The 24,185-nt window shown below is 36.1% G+C and overlaps 1 protein-coding gene across 6 annotated transcripts in view; it reads left to right on the plus strand.

Annotated features, from left to right (window-relative positions):
• EVI5 (ecotropic viral integration site 5) overlaps positions 1-24,185 on the plus strand; it is a 72,015-nt gene that overhangs the window by 40,244 nt on the left and 7,586 nt on the right. For all 6 annotated transcript variants that reach the window (XM_058808687.1, XM_058808691.1, XM_058808692.1 and 3 more), the window contains 3 exons: positions 373-519; positions 3,227-3,322; positions 13,027-13,122. In XM_058808687.1, coding sequence (XP_058664670.1) covers positions 373-519; positions 3,227-3,322; positions 13,027-13,122 — 339 coding nt within the window. The remainder of the gene's footprint in view (positions 1-372; positions 520-3,226; positions 3,323-13,026; positions 13,123-24,185) is intronic.

Consider the following 24,185-nt stretch of genomic DNA (forward strand, 5'->3'; position numbering starts at 1 on the left):
AAATGTGCAAGGTCAGTATTTCTAACATACCTGATCTTTCCTGGATGCATAGTGTAGCTGGGATACAAGTTCACAAAATCTGCCTTGCCTAGGCAACAAATTGGGAAAAAGAGATCTACTGGAGTGTGGTGGAGCTTTGCAATAATGTTCTTACAATGAGTCATCTGTCCAAGAACAATTTGAATATCCTGATGATAAGCAAATTATTGTGCAATCTCTTCTGATTACCCTTGGGAAACACTGAATGCTTTTTCATCAAAAGCTTTTTATGGTAAATCACCTCTAAGTCTGTTTTATCAGGCTTCAGGGATTTAGATTAATATCCTTTCCTTAACATGTATTTTGTTTCCTTGTTTTGGCCATATATTTCAGAACCAGATCAATAGCAATCACTTACGAAGGGCAGAGCAGGAGGTTACCAACCTACAGGAGAAGGTGCAGTATCTTTCGGCACAGAACAAAGGACTCCTGGCTCAGTTGAATGAAGCAAAACGTAGACAAGCAGAGATTGAATGCAAGGTAAATGACATCCTGAAAAGAATATTTGTGTGCTAATATATGTACATTTTAGTCTTGTCTGCCATTATTGGATAAAAGTGTGTCTTAACTGAGAAGCATAAATCATAAAACCAAAATTCTTTTAATGGTTTTGACAATATCATTTTGAATTTACTATCTCACAAAAACCACTTGAGGTTTTGACAGAGCTGCTTCTTTGTGGTCCCACGAAGATAAACATTTACTTTAGAGCATGGTTCTACTCAGAAAAATGTCTGTGTATAATATAAAAATATAAAAAGACTCCTCAGCAACAGGTTTTCATTTTTCTTACTCTCTTGCCAGTTCCATTTGTTTCTAGTGGGACTTGAATGTACAGTGCAGTAAAGAAGTAACTGCTGCTGACTCATCAAACTCCATCACAAGCTTTTAGGAAAAAAGACACTGAAACTTAACTAGAATAAATTGCTTCTACTGACTTTCTTGTTTGCCTCTGGTTTCCTAAGTACTATTTTTTTACTGCTGAGATGAATTTTACTGATTTTTTTAAATAATCATAATCTTGGTGATGCCTTTTTCATATAACCCATAACTTACTTTGATTAGTTTTTGATACTGAAGGTGCTCATTAATCCTTAAGAGATTGAGGATTGAGACTGTGTAATCAATATTCTGGTTTTATGTTGGCTATGTAAAGAGCAATATTAACCCGATTAATGAATTAGTACACATAAGTATTCTCAATGGGATAATACATTTGTAGAACAATGTTCTAAAGCATGAGCTAGAGAAAAGTGACAGTAATAGACAGAGCACTAGTCATACTCTTTAGAGATTCTGTGAAATTCTTAAAGTAGCTATGGTGAATAGCCAGTGAAATATCTTCACTGACATCCTAACATTAGATCCTGAAAATTGTTTTGCAGCTAATTTTTACAGTTTTACAAGTAGTATTTGATTATATATCAAAACCAAAACCAGTTATTCCTGATTTCTATTAACTGATGTTGGATTATTTTTTTTCTTCTGTTTTTTCAAGTTGTTTGAAATCATGCTCTAGTTTTCTTTTTATCTTGGCTAGGTAGCAATATTTCTACTGTCTCAAAAAGTATATATTTAGATTTTCAACTCCAAATATATGCATAATAAAATGGTATGTTATTTCAGGAGCTTGTATTTTTCTTTCAAAAGGTGTCTTGAAATGCTTAAGCAGAAATTAAATTTTTCTTGTAGCCAGTTGCATCTCATACCACCTGTATAGCAACTGTTTTTGCCACAGGTGTGTATTATGTTTTTCCCTTTTTTATCTGACTACTGCTTCTACAGCAAGGATCAATTTGAAATTTTTTCTTGAAACTCACCACTGATCTTTCTAATCAGTTGTGCTAAAGAATTTATGATTTAAAGTTTGTGCCCCTACCCAGTCTTGTCTTTCCTACCATATCAACTTCTGTGGTAATTGCTGAGAACATGCTCTGTTTCAGAGATAAGTGCCATCTAGAGCAGCACTATTGACTAATCTCTTATGCCAAAGTCAAACCAAGCCAGTCTTTCCTTCAGCTTTCAGTTAAATACATGCAATCCTGTGGACTTGTCGGTTTGGCTTTATTTAAGCAATCATGCTACAGAATTTAGCAAGAATGGCTAAACTTTGTCTAGCACGTGATAGATTTCTCTGAAATGGGCTCCACTGATTACAAATGCAGTTAATTGGGTCCTGTAGATTATATAGCTCCAATACAGGAATATTTAAAAAAGGAACCAAAACCAAACAAGTAGCATGTTTAGAAGTAGCTCCTATGGATATACTTTGATATGTTTGATTTTATTTTAAATGTACTGTCTAATGAAGGGTGATTGAGTACTGTTTGTTCGAAGCACACATTAAAATAACTGAAGCACTGGAACTGATTTGCAGTAAATACAGTTTAGTTACACCAGTCTGCTATAAAAGTAGGTGTACCTGAGCCTAATCTGTCTCTTCCCCAGAGCTGTTTGCTCTTCAGATAATTAGTATTGCTCACTAATTATCTAATGCTGCTTTCTCTCTGTGTTTGTACCAGGCTGCTGACAATATAATATTGTTTTATGCTCTGAAGTCTTGAGGACTTGCCTCATGAATCTGGACATTTTTTTCTCTCTTTTCAAATTCCCTATCATTTATAGACAGACTAGTGGGTTAAGCTTACAGTGGGAGGCCAATTGTAGGTTACGTGCATTAGTATTTGATTCTAAAATATCTTTGTTTTATACTGTGACTAAGATAGCTGGACTAAATGAGGTTGAAAATACATTTGCTTTTGTATTTAATTTATTTTTTAGGACAAAAGAAATTATTAAATAAGTAACTCTTATGTAGCTTTGCTGTTTCTCTATACATAAAATCCAAAATTAAAGCATGAACTGGTTTCTTTTATAATGTTGATTCTTTTTCTTAATTTACAGTATAATATTTCTGGGAAATAAGACAGTTGTTTTCTGGACCTTGAAACTGATAACAGCAAGTTTTCATATCTGCAGAGATTATTTTTTTTAATTAATATACTTTAGAGTTTATATTAGATTATTGCATGCTCCTCCTATTGGTTAAAATTAAATTTAAGTTCTTTAGAATAGTGATAGTTTGCAGAGCAGTATATTAAGTTTTCTCAGGATTTTGAGTAAAAGCAGTGCACACTCTTTAATCAGCTAAACTGGTACTAGTTAGCTGCCCTTTGTGACTTTCCAGAGTAAAGAAGAAGTGATGGCAGTACGGCTCCGTGAGGCAGACCGCATCGCAGCTGTGGCAGAACTCCAGCAGCACATTGCTGAACTAGAAATCCAGGTAACGAGTGATGGCATTAAATGTCAAACTTGATACTGATTAGATTTTGTACTTTGTCAAGGTTTTTCTTCCTCTGCTGTGTTTCTTCATTAGCCTACTGTGAATACAAGACACTGCTTTGCCAAGTGGGATAATGCTGTATTGCTGAATTCCTGTACAAGCAAAGCCTTAAATCTAACTTGGGCAGATACCTGTGAGCTGTTAATAACTCCTTTTGTACAAATACCATGTTAAAGGCAACACTTTATTTAACTCTGACTTCTGTTTTGTTTTTTTTTTTCGTTGTAATTGGTACTTCTTACCAATTAAGAGATGAGATTGAAAACATCCTCTATCCAAAAATAGATGCATACAATTTTGATTCCAACAACCATTTTTTTTCTGTGCTTACTCTTCTGCTATGATCAGTATTGAAGGATTTATTGTAAAACTCTTACTCCCTTCATGTAAATCTTGAAACCAGAAATATTTACTGCTACCACGTCACTGTAGGGTCTCAAGATGCATCCTTTGGTCTCTGTGTTATTCCTTACACTTTCAGTTCCTTTTGGAACTTTCACCATCCCATGAACTTGCAGCTCCCTTTATGAGAAAACCGGAGATTGCTGTGCTTTATATTTTCTTGGCTTTGGGAAATCATGATGTCTTACTGTAGTCTGACCTTTCTATAATCATGTACTGTTGTCCTGTCTGAATTCTGATGCAAAATTTTTCTTGGCTATTTTTACTAAGTTACAATCTAGTTGCTCTCTGGATTACTTTTTGTTAAACCTGGTGTTGCTATTGTGTTTCTTCCCTCTGAAATCTTTCCTTTGAGGTGATGATTTTATTATATAGTTTCAAAGTCACCTTTCCCTATCATTTCTCAACTAGTTGTATCTTTTTCATCTCTTTGTATATGGAATGTGCACATAAATTTCATTGAGCTTGCATAAAGAATTTTTGTTATATTTCCTCTAATGCAGCAGGCACTAAACTTTGAAAGTTAAAGCAATCATTTCTTTAAATCATGTACTGCTTAGATAATGCTGTGATCTGTACATTAGAAGTACAGATAAGTATGGTAAGCATTGCATATGAATCAGTTATCATCTAGAAAGATAACGAGAGAGTAGCTGAGTTAAGGTCAATCTTCTGCTCAAATTGACATTTAAAAAAAAAAGAGGGGAAGTTTAAAGGTTACTTCAAACAATGTGATTTAGTAAGTGAGCAGTGAGTACTCATTTTACATTATTTTTACTTTAGCAGAGACTTCAAATGCCATGCTGCTTCCATTATTTGATAGATTCACATCTCTCAAAACGTAGTCAGTATGAACTGACTTAATGGTGAATCCCCTCACAATCAGTTGGGAATTTTTGGATAGCTGGCATGCAATTCAGATTGTGTTCATTTTTTTAGTGTAAATACATCTGACTTGGTTTTCTGTTGTTTAACTGATCAAACCATCCATGCCTCATCATTTTATTGCTCTCTCCTATTCCCATTCCATATTTCTGCTCAGTTTAGGGATCCCTAGATTGTATGTGGATTTTTGTACCTTGTCATGAGACAGAAAGAACTGCAGAAATGTAATCTATTTATGACTCCAGCTAATACATGTTCCTGTTTTGTCATCATATTGCACGCTCTCAGGTTATCCACATCATCTCTCCTTCCTTTTCACAAGTACTACTTTGCACAATGCAATTTTTAGTTATGTTTTTATTATTATAGGTTTCTTTATTTCCTTCCAAAGTATATTTCAAGTCCCAGTCTTTACGGTATTCTCAGATTATCACATGCTAATGATTTCTTGAGGTGGATCTCAGTTAAATTCTTGATTTTCTTCACAAAAGCGAGTGTGGCTGGGCTTTCTTTGTATACAGTGTGGAGTATGAAGTAATTTTGTGGCTGAGATTCATGTTCATTTGATGAGTTTGCACTGTTAGGTTTTTGGTGAGCATCTGATCTCAAACTTACACTAGCAGGAAAGATAATTTCTTCAATTGTGAAATACAGATTTTTGGTGTGAACTTTATAGTATTTAAAACAAATAATTTAGCAGAATTAAGTTCTGCTAATGTTAATTTATTTTTGACACTATAGACATTACTTGAACTGCTTTTATTGTACTGTGGTAGATGTCTAGATTTTTTTAAAAGTCTAAGCAGATATTTTTCACCAGTGTGTTTTGCCAGCAAATATGAAACTTACGATCAGAACTTCCTTTTTGGGTACTTGTGCTTAAAAGCCTTTGAAACACCTGCACCAAAAGAAATAATAATGGAAGTAATAATGGAGTTGGAAATCCTGAATTCCCAAAGCTTGTCAACCATAAAACATGCAATTGATAACAGGGTTTAAACAAAAGTGAATTTTAAAGGAGATTGAAAATCTAGGTAACTTCATCGCTGGAGAAAGAGCTGCCTCTCACTCTCTTCTGTTCAGCTTGTAATCAGGTGACAGCTGTAATTGCTGTCACCTGATGTGGGGAGCAGAGGCCCACATCAGAACTTGCCTTAATGACTTGAAATGCTATATTTAATACCAGAAATACATTTAGCCAGTCTTGGAGAATAGGCACCAGGATTAAAGTACAGATTCACAGTGCATCACAAATAGGTCTGCTTGTCAAGCTGTTTCAAAGCTGATAAAAATGAAGGGAGGAAGTTAACCTACCACATAACCTTCCCCTTTGTTTTTTTGAGGGGGGTGGTGCTTTTCTAAGAAGTTCAAGGGATTCATTGCCAGGTCCACATGGGCCATAGCAACACTTAACCTAAATTGCGAGGTTTTCTTTTAAAAGTTTATGTAGGTGTAGGTGCAAGACAGTGATGTTAAATTTGTAATGCAGAGTATCACTACTCCCACATAAGAACTGATCTGACATCACACACACATGCTAGATTTAAATCACAGTTTCTGGGTCACTCTTAGTTTTGGTTAGTAATAATGACAGGGATGGAGAGTGAACTATCATTCAATAACAGATGTAATTCTGCAACAAGTTGTCAGTTATTATGTTGTTAAGAAGTTATTTCTTAATATATTCTAAATGTCACCTTGTCTTGTTTGAGCATTCAGTTCATGATGCTGAGCTTTTAAACTTCTGTGTAAGTATATTGAAATGCAATGAGTTGTCCAATACATGATGGATATTCTAGGTCTTTCTTTAGACTTTCTGTGCAAAAATAGCATGGAATTGAAGTATAACTGAAGTTTAACTTATGTTGCACATACCTAAGGCCCAGAAGTGACAAAGAAAAACCCTGATGTTATAACCCTGTTATGTAGAAACAAAGGTTTACTTTGTCAGCATTTGTTTATTTGTTTACTTCTCTAGCATGTCTTTACTTTTCTCTCACTTGCCAGTTCAGCTTATGTTTGGGAGGTAAACATAGAATCACAGAATGGCTTGGATTGCAAGGAATCTTGAAGATCTTTTTTCAACCTCCCTGCCATGGGCAGGACAGCTTTCCCTAGACCAGGCTGCTTCACCATCTTCACACTAAACAATTTCTTCCTAATATCCAATCTCAATCTACCCACTTTCAGTTTAAAGCCATTCCCTGTTGTCCTGTGACTATATGCCCTTGTTAAAATTCCCTCTGCAGCTCTCTTGTAGCCTCCTTAGGAAAGGGTCCAAGGTCTCTGAAATGAGCATACATAGTTCTTTCTGGTTGCATATGGGCAGCCCTGCTGGTCCACTGATGTTGTTTTGGTTTTTTAAGTTTTTCCTGACAGTAATTGAAAGAAGAATAGAAAAATTCAGGCAAGGTTAAATGAGTTACAAGCTGCAGTCACTCAGCTGCCTAGGGTGAGGAGCAGTGTGCCAGTGGAAGTGTAGGCAGGTTGAGGAAGCAGAGTGGGACAGCTGTAGCCTCTGCTTGGCAGCTTAATTCCTTTTCCTCCATTTCCATGCAGGCTGGTGACTGTAGTATCCTCTTAAGTTATCCATGCCTGGGTTGCGTTGGGCAGCATAGAGCATACTTGTAATATGAAAAACTAGTTTTACATCTGAGTAATCTTATGCAAAAACTATCCATAAGAATTAATTCTTCTTTTGGTTAGGTTGATCTGGACAGACAGTAACATCACTTCTTGCTGCTGTGTTTCCTGGCAGATTCAGAGAATTGTGTCACATTTACCCTATCTCTAACCTGGTCAAAGCAGCTTTGAGACCAACTGTAAAGGAAATCCATGATTGTGCTAGTAATCTCTCCACAGCTTAAACTTTTAGCACTATTTCTTTAGAATGAAGCCTTTCTGTGACCTCTGTTTAATAACTTTTCCAAGTACTGACTGTTCAGTAAAGAAATTGTTTCCATCTTTTCAAATTACAGGAAACCCTTTTTTTACTCTTATCAATAGTGGTGTGTGATGTTAGTGATGTGTTTTTTGAAAGTCTAGAATGAGTCACTGTAAAGTCACTGAAAGGACACTAGTTACCACATCTACCCTTCTGAATATACTTAATTTACATTTTTAATGGTGTCTTTTGCCACAAAGTAAGAATTTTAAAGTCTCTCCTGAAAAGAGGGTGAGGCAAGTTGTTACCAAGTAAATATTTCTAAGTCAGAAAAGATCAAATTAAGAGTGTTAGGGAAACATCCTATCTTCCAGTCATTTTTAGTAAAGATGTTACTGAGGAGCAGACAGTTGTCTAGTGTGCCTGGAGTTGACTGCCTATGTAAATATTTTTTCTGTGATTTTAAGTTCACAGTTATTAAAATGAAAACAACCCTAAATGTTTTCTTATTATTTAAAACAGCTTATTTTCTTATTGATGTATATTTCCTTTCCTATTCAATGTGAAAATTGAGTGTTTAAGGAAAGTGGTACTCCTGTTGGGATGAAACATCTGCAACTGGAATTTGATTACACTGATCTTCTGTGTCTTAAACTTTGATCAAGCAGCAAAAGCCAGCTTAAGGCCTCCAGTGTTTTTTCAGGTGCTTTCTGGTGATTTATTTATTTGTTGTATAAACCCTTTTTTATTATGAGTACCAAACTTGATTTTGGGAGGCTGTTATACAGTAATGGTTTCAGGTATTTTAAATCTTCATTTTTTTAAGCAGTCTGTCCCTGCACTCTTGTGTTGCCAGCTATACATCCTGGCCTGATGCTAAATGAATTTAAAAAGTCTCCATATGTTCAGGAGTTCTCAGTAGCATCAGGTAGCTTTTTGAGACTAGCTGTTGCTTCTTGGCAAGATGCTTTTTTCTTAGAAAGCCAGATAAAAGAGCATTTAAGTGTGATATGAAAACCATGATTCTCAGCTGGTAGTTTTTTGTGGACAGAATTTTTTCTCATTTTAAGGAGAAAATTTTTGGAGTTTAGATTTTTCTTCTCAGGAGCTCTCAGTGTAGCTCTTGATATGCACACAAGTACAGTCACTCTACTGCTTCACAGCAGGATGAGAGAGGTGAGAGCTTCCAAAACTGTGAAGGGGCCTGAGTTCTGTTTTAGCAGCGGTTTTTTTTTGATCTGTAGAGCTCATTTCCTGCTTGGCTGCCCGTGCTACTCCCACTATATACACAGCCTCTGGGGCAGGGGGTTGGACTGTGGATTGCCTGAGTACCCTGCTACAAGCACCGTGTGGAGGGTGATGGCTGCCACGAGGTGTTTGTTACCCTGGGAAAGATTTCTAACCCTGGTGCTGCTGTTGGAGCTGGTCTGTCAGAAGAGACTAAAAAGGAGCAGTTAAAAGTCTTCAAAAGCAGTGAAATCAAGATGATGCATCTTTAATGACAGTGTAACACCAGTTGGCATTGCTGTGCTAAAAATCCTTCAGGCAAGAGGAGGTGGGCACTGCAGCGGTGCCGGTACGCAGACGCAGTACGCCAGGGATGTGGGTGTAGAGATTCATTCACATGTGACTGCAGGAGGTTTTAAACAAATTCCTACGTTCTAGAATTGACTAGCTTTCATTATTTTGCAATTCTGATAATACCCACACTTTGCTTATTTATACGTTCTCTGATTTTTTCTCTGTATATTAATTTTACATTTAAAATTACTATGATTTGCCTAGCAACCAGATGGTTTTTGTGTTGTGACTTCTCCAAATATCACAGATTTGTTATAAGAGTGCTCCCCCTCACCCTCAACCACCAAAAAACCGAGCAAGCAACCCACATCCTATGTGAATAACTCTAGATTTAAACAATTTGACATGGAGATTACTAATTACTTATGCTGTTCTCTTTTAAAAGGTGTGATATTCAGACCTTAAAGACTTCTAAATTGTAAGTGGAGACTTAACATTCAGTTTTGAACCCTTACTGTTGATTTGAGTGCTTTCCTCAGAGCTGCTCAAGCACAGTAGTCCAAAACTATTCAAGCACATTATACAAGCAATGCAGAGTTAAATGTCATGTTCCTACTAAAGTAAATGCCACAATAGGAAGCATTAAGTGAAATTAAGCTGCATGAAAGCAATTTAATTTTTCTTATGCCAGCACAACTGTGTAGTAACTGTGTAGTATGGCTTCACCTTGACTACTGTGTGCAGTCCTTGGCTCCGCTATTTCAGAAGGATGTGAAGGTCCTTGAATGTGTCCAGAGGGAAATAAAGCTGGTGAAAGGGCTGAAAACAAAGTCCTGTGAGGAGTGGCTAAGGATTTTGGGCTCAATTTAGTTCAGAGACAAGCTGAGGGGTGGTGGTGTCAAGCTCCCCTAATGATAAACGACTGTTAAAGAATATTACTACCAAATTTAAGTTCCTCACATTCAAATTTGCCTTTGATTAATGAATGCTCATCATAAGGTGGGAATTATTTGCATTAAGTTCAGATGACGTGCTAACATGAAATGTATGTCAGTGGAAGGTGAAACAATTTGCAAGATCATGGTAATACTTTGTACTTGTATAAAAATGTATGTATCGATGAGAAATATCAGTCTCATTTCACAGTATTAAAGAATATAGGGTAACTTAAAAATCATAATATGACAGATAAATTTTGAAGGACTTTTTTGTTCATTAGATAAAGGTAAGCTTTCAGCTGTCTACTTATTATTTATTCTCTAAATTAGATTATTTTGATAGAAATTAAAATATATTTTAATGCTGTGGTGTCTGACTCCTGCATGTTTTCCAGTAGTTTGCTGCCACACTTGCATAAGAATCTTTAAAAGACAATGGCATGATCAGCATAGTAGACTATACTTTTCTGTTGTTCAGGGATGAGCAGCAGATGTAAAGAAGACTCAGATATCTTGTAGTAATTTTTTTCCTATGTCATCTTTCCAATTTATCCACTGTGGACAGACTGGTAGCCCATAGAACATGGGATTATTTAATTAGGAAGATGATTTTTTTATCAGCAAGTTAAAAGGATCAGCTTCTGATCACTTGCATTTTGAATGTTGCAAGAGGAAGTTACAGCATGACCTTTCTAAAAGTATGTTTGTAGAAGATGCAGGGTTACTTTTTTTTGGTTTGTGAATTGCTAGCTCTACAAAATCTGTAGTTCTGAAAGGAAAACTGAAACTTACTTGCCTTTCAGTAATAATGGCCCCCTTACAAGCCAGGCTTATGCCTTCCATTCAGCTCTAACTGACTGTAGATACAATCAGTTCTTCTGGGAGAAAATATACACAATTACTCTGTAATATCTGCATTGACTCTACAGTGTTATTCCTAGAATAAAAAGTCACCATTACACCACTTCAATGTAATGGAAGTGTGGAATTCCCATATGATATATGCAAACAGCTTTCAGCTGTTTGTGTGCCAAACCCAACCTGCTAAATTTTCCTGCTTCTGCTGTTAGTTTATACAGTCTGACCTTGGCAGTGCCTGTTTCACAGCCCCTTGTGCACCCAGTTTCTACCTAAGCTCAGCTGTTTGTTACACTTCTGTTTTAGAAGGGCTATGGCATCTCTCTTCTGCTTCTGCTAAAACTTTGCTTTACTGTTGCAGAGTGCGTAGTGAGTAGAGTCCATAGAGTAAGAGGCTTAAATGGGAAAGTCAAGGTTTCAAACAGAGGGAAAGGACTTAATAATTTCTCCCATATATTCCTGCTACCTCAAGAGATCAGGTCGTGCTCAATGTGTGGAACCTTAGTGTCTGACAGCAAGGAAGATTTTTTCATATGCTGATGTATTTTTAGTCTGCAGGTTATGTTGCTTTTGTTTCTTAGGCCAGTAGTCATTCTTGTAGAGAGAGATGATGGGGTTAGACCGCTTTTGGGTTTTTTGATCAATTTAGGACAGGAACTATTGTTAACATTAATGCTACCTTTCTGTACATGTGTGAATTTGGCCATAGGTTACATTGGAAATTAGGTTCAGTATGGAAATAGGCATTAAAACATCTTGTTCTTGTTACAGATTTTGGGAGTTAATAGTGATTATGATAAAATTATTTTTTGAGTAATTTTGTAATGCATACCTCACTGCAAGAAAAAGCCTGAAAAAAAGTGATATGGCTTCGATATTGCCAATACTGACAGTGTTCTAGATTGTTCTCTTCATCCAGCAAAAGGGTTTGGAAGGTAGCATGTTCTCTTCTCATAGTTTTTTCCTGGGGTTTATATTTCAGAAGGATGTTTTAAAGGAACCTCTCCATTAAAGCTTTTTGTCTTATCCTTTGATGAACAGTTAACACTTTTCATTCTAAAAGGTATTTAACCTCTCTTTGCTAATGACTTTCAATTTGGCTGTTGAAATAAACTGTTTGCTTTCTTCAAGTGTAATTAAAACTTCAGCAAAATGAGCTATAGGTAGAAAAACAAGATATTCCCATTATATTTGTATTTCTGTAATATCTTGCTCATATGTGATTTACAGTCAAGGTAAAGGGTTTTATAAAACCAAGATGCTTGCATTCTGTAGAGCTGGTGGCTGCTTCAGAAATTATTTAGCTAGAAAAAGGCAAGAACAGAGTTGTTCTGCATTTTATTAGTAGCAAGTAGAAAATATGGAGTGTATTCCTCATCAGGGTGATTATTTATCTCAGATCTGCCAGGTTTGGTTCAGTCACATTAGGATTCCCTTTAGGGACAAGATGGAAACCAGTGCTGCAGGCATTCAGTGCAAGCCTTTTCAAGCATCCTGAAATGTAGGAGCTGCATTTGATTGACAAATGAGGGAAACATCATATTCATCTTAATCTATTTTTTCTGTTTGCTTTGTTTTTTACTTGCCAGCTTTTCTGTATGCCTCTTGAAGCATTGGTATTAGGGGACATTAATTTATACTGTCTGGAACTCCTACATGAGAAATACCACAATATTTTGGATGTTACAGCTCTTCTTACAGGACAAAAGAAACTTGTCTTATATAGTGTTTCCTAGTGCATGTCCTACAAAGCAAGGAAAGAATTGTTTTGTTTAATTGGAGACAAAAGAAAATGTGTTGTTGCTAAAGGATAAACTTTAGTGAAAATAAAATATGCTATGTTCCATGTATTGACAATGTTCTGTAGGAGTGGTTTACTAAAATGCAATCTCTTGTGCAAAGGATGTGGATTCCACCTGTGAAGCTGTTAATTCTTCCTGCTCCTCCATAGAATCCTGCATTGTACTGTTGAGAGAGTCAGCTTGGTCTGAGCCACTGTCAGATAGCTGCTGGAACTTCAACCAAATGAAAGTGCTGAGTGGTGTCTGGGAATAGCTTCTGCTCGTGACAGAAATATGCAGACAGTTAAAATAAGATTTTTAATATAGTAGATCTTTGAATAATTTGAATATGATTCCTTTTTTTAACCAAAACAGAAAGAAGAAGGAAAAATTCAAGGGCAGCTTAATAAATCTGATTCTAACCAGTACATCAGAGAGCTGAAAGATCAGATAGCTGAGCTGCATCATGAGGTGAGTGATATTATACTACAGTCTCTGATCTCTTGTAACTTTTGTCCTTTCACCTGTGGCAGGTTTTGCTTATTTAATAGTTATTACATCTTCAGTACATGTTTTTGTTGAAGTACATTATTTTAAATTAATGCAATAAAACTCTTATACAAGAATCTTGCCTTTATCTTGGAATGTAAGAGAACAAAACAGTGATTAGTTTTGTGATTTGACATTAAATGAGATTGGCAATGTTCCATCTTGACTTTTTCCTTAATTTCATTAATTGATATATTCATGTTGCATTTACTCCATTTGGAACTGGATATATGAAAATAAGCCCCTTGATGTCTTTATTTGCTACAGCTGTTAAGGCCACTATAGTTAGAAGCTAAACCTCACTTGTGCAAGTAGAAGAATTCATGTGTAAATTTTCTGGTTCTTGCTGTTGCAAGGATGAATTTTATGTGGTAGTATACTGAGATTGCTTAAAAAAAAAAAGAAGGATGCTTGCTTAACATCAGTTAACAGATTTTTAACTTTTAAACTGCCAAAACCTTCAATCTATGAAATGTCTGTCTTCAAACTTCCTTGCTCTAATAGGTGTAGTAACTTTCTGTTAGTTAAAAAGATCAGAAGATCTTGAAACTGAAATGGCTTATGTAACTCCTGTGCTCACTGGCTCGTTTCAGTTCATGCTGCATGGTGAAGAAATGTCTTTACCCAATACTCTACCATGTGCAAAATGCCTGCTCATCTTTGCATAGAGTCTCTTTCTAGCCTTTTCATACACAGCTCTGAGAATGTTGCTTAAAACCATAGGATTCAAAAGCAATTCAACCTAATTGTTTGTTGCCTTTTTGCTTTTATTAAATAAACACATCCTTTCTTTAAGCGTAGATAGTGTTTTCATAACAATCTGAGTAGATCCAAGCTTTTAGGATCAATCCCTTGAGACTTATAACACAGTTGAGCATCTTGGAATGTTGTCTCTGCCATAGATCACTATGCTATAGATGTAGGATAGTCTCTAGGGTCATCAGTCCAGCACCTTTACTAATCATTAAGCTCACTTAAAAACAGATTTAAAAATCAATAACCTGGCTTTCTCCATTAAAGCACTCTAATTAGTTTTCTTTGTTGCTTGCTTGAAGAATTCCCAGAAAGCTAGATATTTAGTGTATTTTTGCATTATGACCAAAATAAGGCACTGTACTGACTTTTTCCTCTGCTCACTGTAGGTTTAAAAGGTAAGAAACAATGCTTTGGGGGAAAAGTATAATTATTCTTGGAAAGCTGTTGCATAATTTTCTCTATACAATCATCTGTTTCGTGCCTGGCTGACCAACTGAATTGTCATGAAGGCAGGCAATATTGTACATCTGTAAATGTGTATAAGTTAATGTGAACAGGTTGGAAAGAAGATGAGAGAAGATGTTCATAAGCTGACAGAATAATGATAATTCGAAGTAATACCAGTGATTTCCTGGTTTGGTTCATTCTAGTCAAATCTTTATCAGCATTTCAATTTGGCAGAAAGGAAATGCTGTGAAGAACATGAATTTCAACAATAGCAGAGTTTGAGTAATTTCATGTAGAAGAGCACTCCTCTTCCCAGATATGTGCTTTGTGGTGGCTAAATTTTTAATTTCCAAGCTAGAGAAAGGCTATAGGAAGGAAATCCTTCCAGGATATATAGGAACAGTAAGAAGAAATGGTTTGACTTGATGATTTTACAGATATTTTCTGACTAGTCATTCTATGATTTCATGAAACTCTGTATGTAATAGACATGTGCTACCTTGGCAGCGTTCTGCATGCTTTTTACACAGACTATATTCAGGCCTGGAAGTCTTTGTTTACTAATGATTTATTTCTTCCTTTCCCCTTTACTGTTACCTATTTATTTGTCTAGTTTTTAAATCAAATTTTAAGAGGGAAAGCAATGTTTCCTCAAAAAGCAAAATCTGAAGAAAATGGCAACAGGAAGAGGCAAAAATGTTTGCTCTCAACTGCTAAATTTTAGAAGTATAATTCATTCAATGCTAGTTAAATAAACAACTTCCTTAAATCTGCACTGAAGTGTCCTCATGCATACACATCCATTAATGGCCATGCTCTTTGTTTTTTGGATAGCTGCTTTCTGATTCTACTTCTGCAAAAGCTAAAAGAAACGTTACACATTTGCAAATGCATCTTCCTGAAGATAGGGTGATGGTGTGTGTGACATGCTGACCACAATTTCCAACTGGTTACCTTGTAAAAGGCACTGGAAAAGGAACAGAGCTCTTGGGGATTGTATGGTTACCTTCTAATACATTGTAATTGTGGAACTTTACACTGCACATAAATGCAAATTGTAATTAAAGCAAAACTAATAATTTAAGGTAGGGGTGGGACGGGTATGTGTGAAACAAGGTGAAATGTCTTGGCATGGCCATCAATGTTGATTCTGCATATATAACTTTTTTCCCTCTCCAGCACTGCATTTTTACAGACTTTTACACCAAAAAAGTTGCACGTTCTCCATCTGAAAGATGGAACAAAATAATGACCAAATTCTTTATTGAATACAAGTAGCTGCTGACTAAGTCCATATTCTGGCCTTTGGATAAACACTATTTTGTGCTTTTGGCCAGCAGTATGAATGTAAATGTTTCTGTGTCAGTGGAGCCTGGAGGAGCTAAATACTTTAATTCTATTCTGTGATGTCATCCATCAGATGGCAATAATGCCAAGTTTTGGCAACAACATGGTCCATCCTAATTGCAGAATTCTTGTGAAAGTTCTCCTGTTCCATCAGTGTTTGCAAGCCAGGCTAGTAGCCAGGCACGGGGAAATCTGGAATATCAGTGAGGAACACCAATAAGGACAGCAGAGAGTCACTATTACTGAGCAGTGTCTAAAGGTGAATTCTTCACTAAAAGGTGGCTTGGGAGTGGGAGAGTTTTCTATGGTACAGGTGCAACAAGCTGCTGCTGTACTATCTCTCAACTTTCAGGGTGAGAAAAGTTTGGCCCTTAGTATTCAGATATTTCTCTCACTCATTCCAGTGTGATAACCTAAATCAGCTATGTGTTGGAACTCTGCATGTTGTATCAAATGATTAATCAATGGATTCAGATTACAAAGTGCAATTGGTTGGAAGTTTTTGTAAGTATGAACAAAACTTCTGAAAAATCAAAATAATTTTGGTCACCTTTCCTGAGCTCAAAATTTTGCATGCTTGTGAAGAATAATGCAGCTTGCAGCCAAAAGGATAAATTTCAGCTGCTTTTACTACTCACCTAGGAATAGTAATGCTGCAGTCATCTTCAAATAACATTATAAAAATACTTATTTGCAGTAAATTCAAGTTGTGTTCCTGTTTCTGAATAAAACTACACATACTGGAAATTGGTATTATGGCACCCAAACCTTAACTGATGAGCCACACTGGTATTAAATGTACAAAGTAATTAAATAGAAAAAGATGCCTTTTTTCTTACCACTCAAACACTGTAAAATTATTATAAATGGAATTATTGGATTTTTGATTTGTTCTAACAAGCTGCCTGCCTGAGTCCTTTTTTACCAAACCAGAGGATTTCTGTAGCATGGTAATCTGAGTTGAATATTAACTACTTCAGAGTAAGTATGAACACTTCAGGAGAACCGACAAAATTTGGAGCTTTGAGAACATTATAATTAGAAGTTGTCAACTTCTGCTCTACTAGGCTCTAGATTTCTGTAAACTTCTGCTTTACTGATGAACACTGGAGTGTTAGGTTAATGGTTGGACTCTGCAGAGGCTTTTTCCAACCTTTACAATTCTATGGTTCTATGCACATTGTCTTAAATCTGTTTACGTGCACCTCTTTCTTTGCGCTGATTTGAACAACCAGTTATGGGTTAGAATATAAATATTAAGTATAATTTGTAATGTTATGTAAAATAGTGCATTAATTCTTAAATTCCTCAGTGCAACCATAACTCCACTCAGAAATCAAGTACATGTAGATCAATTATTGCTTACTTGCATTTTGAATTAGTAAACATACCTGGTTTTATACTCATTCCCTAGAAAGCTACTGACAGCTTTCCTGTAATCTTTTACACAACCTATCAGTATTCAAAGAACAGCTGATGCATTCTGAAAGGACACTCAGCCTGAAGTATTTCTAGTTAGCCAGTAGCTAATCCTGTGATCAGTCATGTATGTTAAGTGCTGTACTTCCTTTCCTCCTTACTGGCTAAGTTTGTGATTTATTTGGCACAAAGTTATTAGGTGGTTGTGGCTTATGACTTTATTGTTGAAGGTTGAAACTATTGTGAAAACCTGAAATGATCAAGGATCATCACAAACGTGACATCATGATGTAAACTTCTTTGAGAGCTTTCAATATGTCCTAGCCTTAGACACTCTGCCTTCTCAGAATCTCGTGTTCAGTTGCCATTTGTTCTTTTCATTAACTGAAGGCTTTCTGCCTAGCATTTTCTTTCTTTTTCCTTTTCCCTCCCATTCTTAAAGCTATCTCTGCAGCATTCTTGACTTCTAGCTTAGTGGGATTTTAACTTAAAATGCTTTCTCAATGTGCAGCTCCTGCAGACTGCAGCTTCTGTGAAGCAGCTTTTGTTGCTCTTGTCAGTAAGTACAGAAGCTTGGCTGTCCTGTGTTTGCTACAGGAGAAATAAGGTGTAGTGATCAGTCTGTTCTGTCACTTGACCTCCCAGTTCTTGTGCTTTAACTGATGTAACATAAATGGCCTGAGCACACAGACCCTTTAAGGTTGTCCTATGCTTAGATACTTTCAGGCTGCCCAAGGAATGCTAACATTTCACAGAAGTTGCCTTTGATGAGATACAGAAATGTTGTGTGAAAGCAACTTCTGTGAAACATTTTTACTGTTCAAGAGAATAGATCACTAAGTAGGTAGTACTGAAGTAAAGCTGTTAAACTATGTGGAAATAAATACATTGGAAGTTTGGCCTGTTACAAGTTTCCATTAAGTAAATTTGAATGCTTAAGAAAAACTATGATTATTGAAAAAGCTGTTACTCTTTTAAACACAAATCATATTCTGGAGAAACAAGGAGGAGGTTGTTTGTAGTTTCCCACCTTTTCCTTTTAATTCAAACTGAATGGAATTAAATGATTTATAAACTGCAGAAGTTCTGCATTTCATGCACTACCTCTCTGTATGTGCAGTCACTTTATATATATTACCCAGCAGCTGCTTCTGCTTCCTGTTGGATGTTGCAAGGCTTGTATGTGTTACCTAGATTACAGGGGTGGTACAAAAGATTAGAATTGATGTGCTTACCCACAAACTACACTGGCAGACCACAAGACACCTTTGGAGACAAAAGCAAGTGGTTTCCAGTCTTTCAGACTTCGTGATTTAGGACTGAAGTGCTTAAGTTTAGGTTGTTTCACTTGAAATTTGACAAAGTTTGCCTTTGTCGCACTGTTAGGTGATTTTTGTCCCTCGTGGAATCCTATAATGTGTTTGTTTTGCTGTAAAATCTCAGGTTTTTGTCTTTATGTACTATAGTTTTCAAAAGTAGATTTGGTTTAATCTTATGACAGCTGTCATATTAAAAGCTGAATTCTGCCTAACATGTTGCTTGTACAAAAGCAAGCAGCCTCTACAGTTTGGGATTGTGGATGTGTATTGGCTGTCTGTTACAGGACAGCTTTACAAAGGCAACAGCAACATACAGAACATACAGTGCTTCCTTTACTTAAGACATTTTTTTCCTCAGAAAGTAGGAATATGGATACTGAAGATAGCCCATTTTTCAGTTTTACTATGACATCTGTGCATCTGCATGGACTATTCCACCCACCATTAATCTAGAGATGATTGCTGGAGTTTAGGAAGAATATTGTGAAAGTACCACTACATGTTTTGTCTTGTTTTTTGGGCTTGCATCTGCTATTGACCAATGCCAGAGGAAGAATACAGCATTTTCTTCTAGCTGTTTCTTTCTAGTGAGATATCCTCTTGACAAATAATTAGTTGCAATATTTTGAGAAGAAGCAAGGATGATGTGCAAATCTTATGCAGGTGTTCGGTATTTGAATGAAAACCAAAATTCTGGTGTTAGTGTGATACACTGGTCCAACATATAGAAAATGGACAAGTTAACAGTGTCTCAGCACGGCCGATGGAAAAGAACAACATGACAAATAACTGGAGCGTTACTATTCTGCCAGAATAATTTTCAGGCATTTAGAAGATTTTATAATAGTCCCTTTAAGTGAAATTCCCATTTCAGAATCTGGAAACTTGATGGCTATTTGAAGAAGTAGTGAGCATTAGTTTACTAATCTTCCATTTCCACATAGGTATAGTTTATCTAGGAATGGATCTGATATTATGTCTTAAGAACCTAATGCAGTCAGTAAGATTCTGATATAGGTGTTATCTCTTGGTCTGATCGTGCTCCTGGTGAGCTAACATTTTAAGATTGGCTTAATGAAAAGAGATATAAAAGTTGGAGATTAAATACTATGCTTTTAGAAGATTTTGCTTGTGTAAATAAAATTCAAGACACTTTAAGTAATGACTTTGAGGATAAATAATGTATAAATTGTGACCAACAAAGTAATTGGTTATATGGCTGAAATAAGAATATATCTTGCAAGTTGCATTAGGTTTCTAGGCTTTCACTGCTGAAACTAAAATGGAGATGGGAAACTGAACTTGTAGCCCATCAGTGTGAAGGATTAAAAAAAATTCCCCTATATGGACAACACTATTAATACCTAAATAAAATTCAATGTGCTATAGTACACTGAATGAAATATTAAACCACATCAATAGTTGCTTTAGTTTTAAATACCATAAATTTATATGGTAGGTAAACTATGTTTTAAAGCGTTTCCTCCTTATATTTTTTATTGTTAGCTAATAATCTTAAATCAGTTAGTGGTTCTGGGCCCCAGCACTGATGAATCCAGGTTGTCCCCTGATTCTGTGCAAGCAGTAAAATGATGATTTCTGCATTGGCCATAGCTGAGAACAAAATGATGATACTGCTTGTGGCGCATTGGAGTAGCACAAGATGGGCTGGCCACTTCTAGCAGATTCTAGCTCCTGTCTCTCTCATAATAATTGCATCTGGGCTTGATGATGGGATGCCAGTAGAAGCAATATTCCTTTCCTCTGTTAATTTTATTATTAGGCTTCCATTGAGTCAAATTTAATGCTTACCAAATCAAATGTTTTCTTATCTGATGCACGACTAGACTACATTCAGAAGCAGAGCAAATAACTTGGAGTAAGTAACATAGCTTTCCATAATGGAGATGAGGAGTGACTGGAGAAAGTGAATTGTAGTTGAAGTTCAACCTACCAGAAATTGTTTCAAGTTCTCTGAGGACATACTTAGAGAGTGACGGATAGCAGCGGGTCAGATCATGTGCGCAAATGACAATGAGAGAAGATCAAATTTATCACCATTTGAGTACCTGAGGAAGAGAAATAGCTAACATTTCTTTTATCAGAACTAAGGCAAAACCAGCAAGGCCCAAAAGATCTCATTGTCTTTCTGTAATATATGCAATTAGATATAGTGTTCTTTTACTCAGTCTCTTGCCAAGTTCTTTCTCTCCCCTCCATTTCTTCTGGAAGAAGCGTACTATTCATTTTTCATGTAGTGCAAACACAACTACATTTGTCTCTTGGAAGCTGTCATTGTACTTGCTCACTTTGATAAAACCAGCTAAGATGTGTGGGATTCATTCCAGTCAATTTTTACTTCAGTCAATTGTTTTCCCTTCATAGTTCTCAGCAATGTTGGTTGAAAGTCCTGTATTAACTCTTGGAAAGCACTTGTTTCTCAGTCCAGACTGGAGTCACATTAACATCTTCTAATAGATTTTTTACTAGACAAGTGCTTTCAAAATATGTGACTCTTTATAAATGTTTTCTTACTTGATAAGAAATGTTGTCTCTGAAAGGAAATATGTTAGCCCTCAGATTTACAAAGTAAGCATTTCAGCTTGTGGTGGAAGTTTATAGCACAATAAATCATGCGCTTTTCTTTTACCATATCTTGCAAGAACAGTTGGACAAGAGATGATCAGATTTTTCCCTCCCCACAAATAAAGCTCTTGCAAGGACAGCTGAAAAATGTAGTTGCTTTACTAGTATGTGTCAAAGTTACAGAATGTCTGTGCTGGCAGAGTCTGATTTAAGTGGTTGTGGTCAGTCTGAGGAACCTGTGATGTGATAAGATAGCGTTTGTGAGGTCATGTGGTTTGCAAACACCCAATCTAATGTAGCAGCTTTGTCTACACAGGATAGTTAAATATATACTCTATACTTTAGAAAAGTGAATTGCTTTATTCCTTTAACTCAGCTTGTCCTTATAAGGATTAGAGATGTTATACTGGCTTGAAAATACCCAGATTATTACTGAAAGACTGAACTGATTGGGACATTTAATTATTCAGTAGCTTTCTCCAATTTAATTGCCCTTAGTAAAGCAGCTACCTTTAGAAACTATCTCACTAAACAAGCAATTAACAGGCAGATGGAATACACAATTGAATCCCTGTATATTTTATAACCATCATTTTTAAAATTCAATTAACTTCGAGTGGTCACAATGTAATTAACACAGGCATGTTACACTTGCCCTAAATGACAGTATTGATTCCATAATGATGGTACTTCATTCCATGAATCGTCATCTTTGTCAGAAAGAGTTGATTCCTCTCCCTTCCCCCCTGGTAACACCATCAACAAAATATTTTCCATCCCTTGTGAGAGGGAAGAAAACCTCTAAATGTGATCAATATAACCTGGACAGTGGTGTAGTTTTCCTTAAATGGAACAGGTATGACTTTGTTTACTTGGATGAGGGCAATGGTTTTTGGTATGAATCTTAACTGTTTCCCTGCCACTAGTGACAGATTGAATTCGGTGCTAAAATAAATTAAGATTGGTGATTGCTGTTTTTATAAACATTTTCCCCCTTTTTTGTGCTGACTGTATCCTACACATCACAGCTCCAGATCTGTCTTGCTGAGCAGTGTAATATTTCTTGATTGCAGCATTAGAGAGAAATACAGCTAGCTATAATTAATTACATTGTGTCCTTTAAACCTTGTATGGATTGCCAAAGCAAGTAAACTGATTAGAGGTAAAATTGTTTCTCTGTCATGGCATTATAATATTCTTGATTTTTGAAGCTGTGTGGCCTGTCTACTTTACTGATAGAGCTATGTCAGGGTCTGTCATGTTTTTCTGCCTATAATAAAATTTTGGGGATTAAAAAATGGAGGAATTGAGGGTCTACTGGTTTATCTGAGTAGTTGTTCCTTGTAAAAACTGTGGATTAGCACCCATACACAGGTGCCAGCTCTGGGAGAAAACAAGCTCTGGAGAAGATTACTATATGTTAGTTTGTTATAGGTCTCTGTAAGCTTATCTGAATATAAGGAGGCAAACAGTGGAAATGTGGTGGAAACACCTCCTAAAATTCTTTTATCAATTTGAGTGCCAGTCAGCCCAGATGAAAGTAGCTTCTGCAATCAGGGGCAGAAATGTTACTTAGTCCATTTAAAAATGCTGAGTTTAAGCCCTGCTTTTAAATGACAGAGTAAAAGTGTGAAATGCTCATTTCCTGTAACTGTTGCCTGTAATGGGTGCATTTTCAGTCTCTATCAGCCAGTACATTCTAGTTAATACTTGAGTTTCAGTGACATTTGTATTTATAGATGCATAAGGTAGGGACAAAGAGTATTGAGATTTAGGTATTTTCTTGAATGTAGTAATTGCAGTACATGAGGTGTGATTGCACTGCTGTTTTAAAATATTTTTGTTGCTGTATCCTCCCACCAAACAAACACTTCCATTACAGCTTCTTGTAGAAAGAGTTTCTGGGAACTTTCTATAAATAACTAGCTAGGAGGTAGAAGGAAAATTCCTAGGCCTGTCATCCTGGACCTTCCTTTGGAATTGCACACAGTCTCACTACAACAAACCTGTCAGCTCTTATAAAACTTCCCTCAAGAAATAAAACCTGACACACTTACTAAATACTGACTTCTTTTCAAAACAGCATTTAAGTTGTGTATTCCTCAGCGCTGTTGCTATTTCAATTGTCTATTTGATACCTAACTTCAAAGTTAAGCTTGATTAGACTTCACTAGATCAAAACCAGATACTTAACCATAGAGTGCAGTGATCAAAAAGTCATGACCTGCCATTGATTGCTTTATTGGTTTCCTGTTCTGATTCACTGGAAACCTTCTGGTCTGAACACTTGTTGCTGGTTTTAATCTTTGTCACGTTTGCAGTGCAGCAGACTTCTCTATGGTAGAACTGATCTACAACATACATTTAATTTAACATCATATTTCATTTTAGCTCAAGTACTCTCAAAATGATAATGTTGAAAAAACCCACTTTTTATAAAAAACTTGAGTCAAGAAATTTAAGAGTACATTCAGAGCAGTATGAAATAAACATGTGGACAACTGGAGGTGAGCTCCTGTAGATTTTATTCTGTAGATTTATTTAAGCTTCCTGACAGTTGTAGGGGTTTTTAAATACATTTTGTATTACTCTTAGACTGATTATGACTTATGAAAGCTGGCAATTTAAAACAGAAGCCAAATATTTAAATGCTGATAAAAACCCCTAAAGCCTGAAATTACTCAGTCTTGGAAATTCTCTGCTGCTCTTTTGCTTTTCACTTACAGCACACTTATCTCTTTTTAGTGGTATGGTCAGCAAAGTTCATTTGACATAAATATTTCAGGTTGTACAGCAATATGTTGGTCATCCTTTTAGAAGTATGAGTTTCAAACCCAAAGGTAATAGTTTCCTTAAACAGGAGACTTTAGTAATTAATCACAAACACAATCTTGGTTTCCAAGGAGCTAATGATGAGTGGGGCAGATTCAATCTATCCTGTAGTACCTCACTACTGTTGCTTTTAAGCCTGCTATAGGTGGAGAAAGGAAAAAAAAAAAAGTCAGCCCAGAGGGTTTTTTAACTTTTAAGAATAGCAGCTATGCTGGCACAGCCAGAAAAAGGAGCCTAGGTTTATTCAGGTATTTAATATTGCCATTCACCACTGTTCTG

The sequence above is a fragment of the Ammospiza caudacuta genome, chromosome 7 (genome assembly GCF_027887145.1).
Source record: "Ammospiza caudacuta isolate bAmmCau1 chromosome 7, bAmmCau1.pri, whole genome shotgun sequence".
In the NCBI taxonomy this organism is placed as follows: domain Eukaryota; kingdom Metazoa; phylum Chordata; class Aves; order Passeriformes; family Passerellidae; genus Ammospiza; species Ammospiza caudacuta.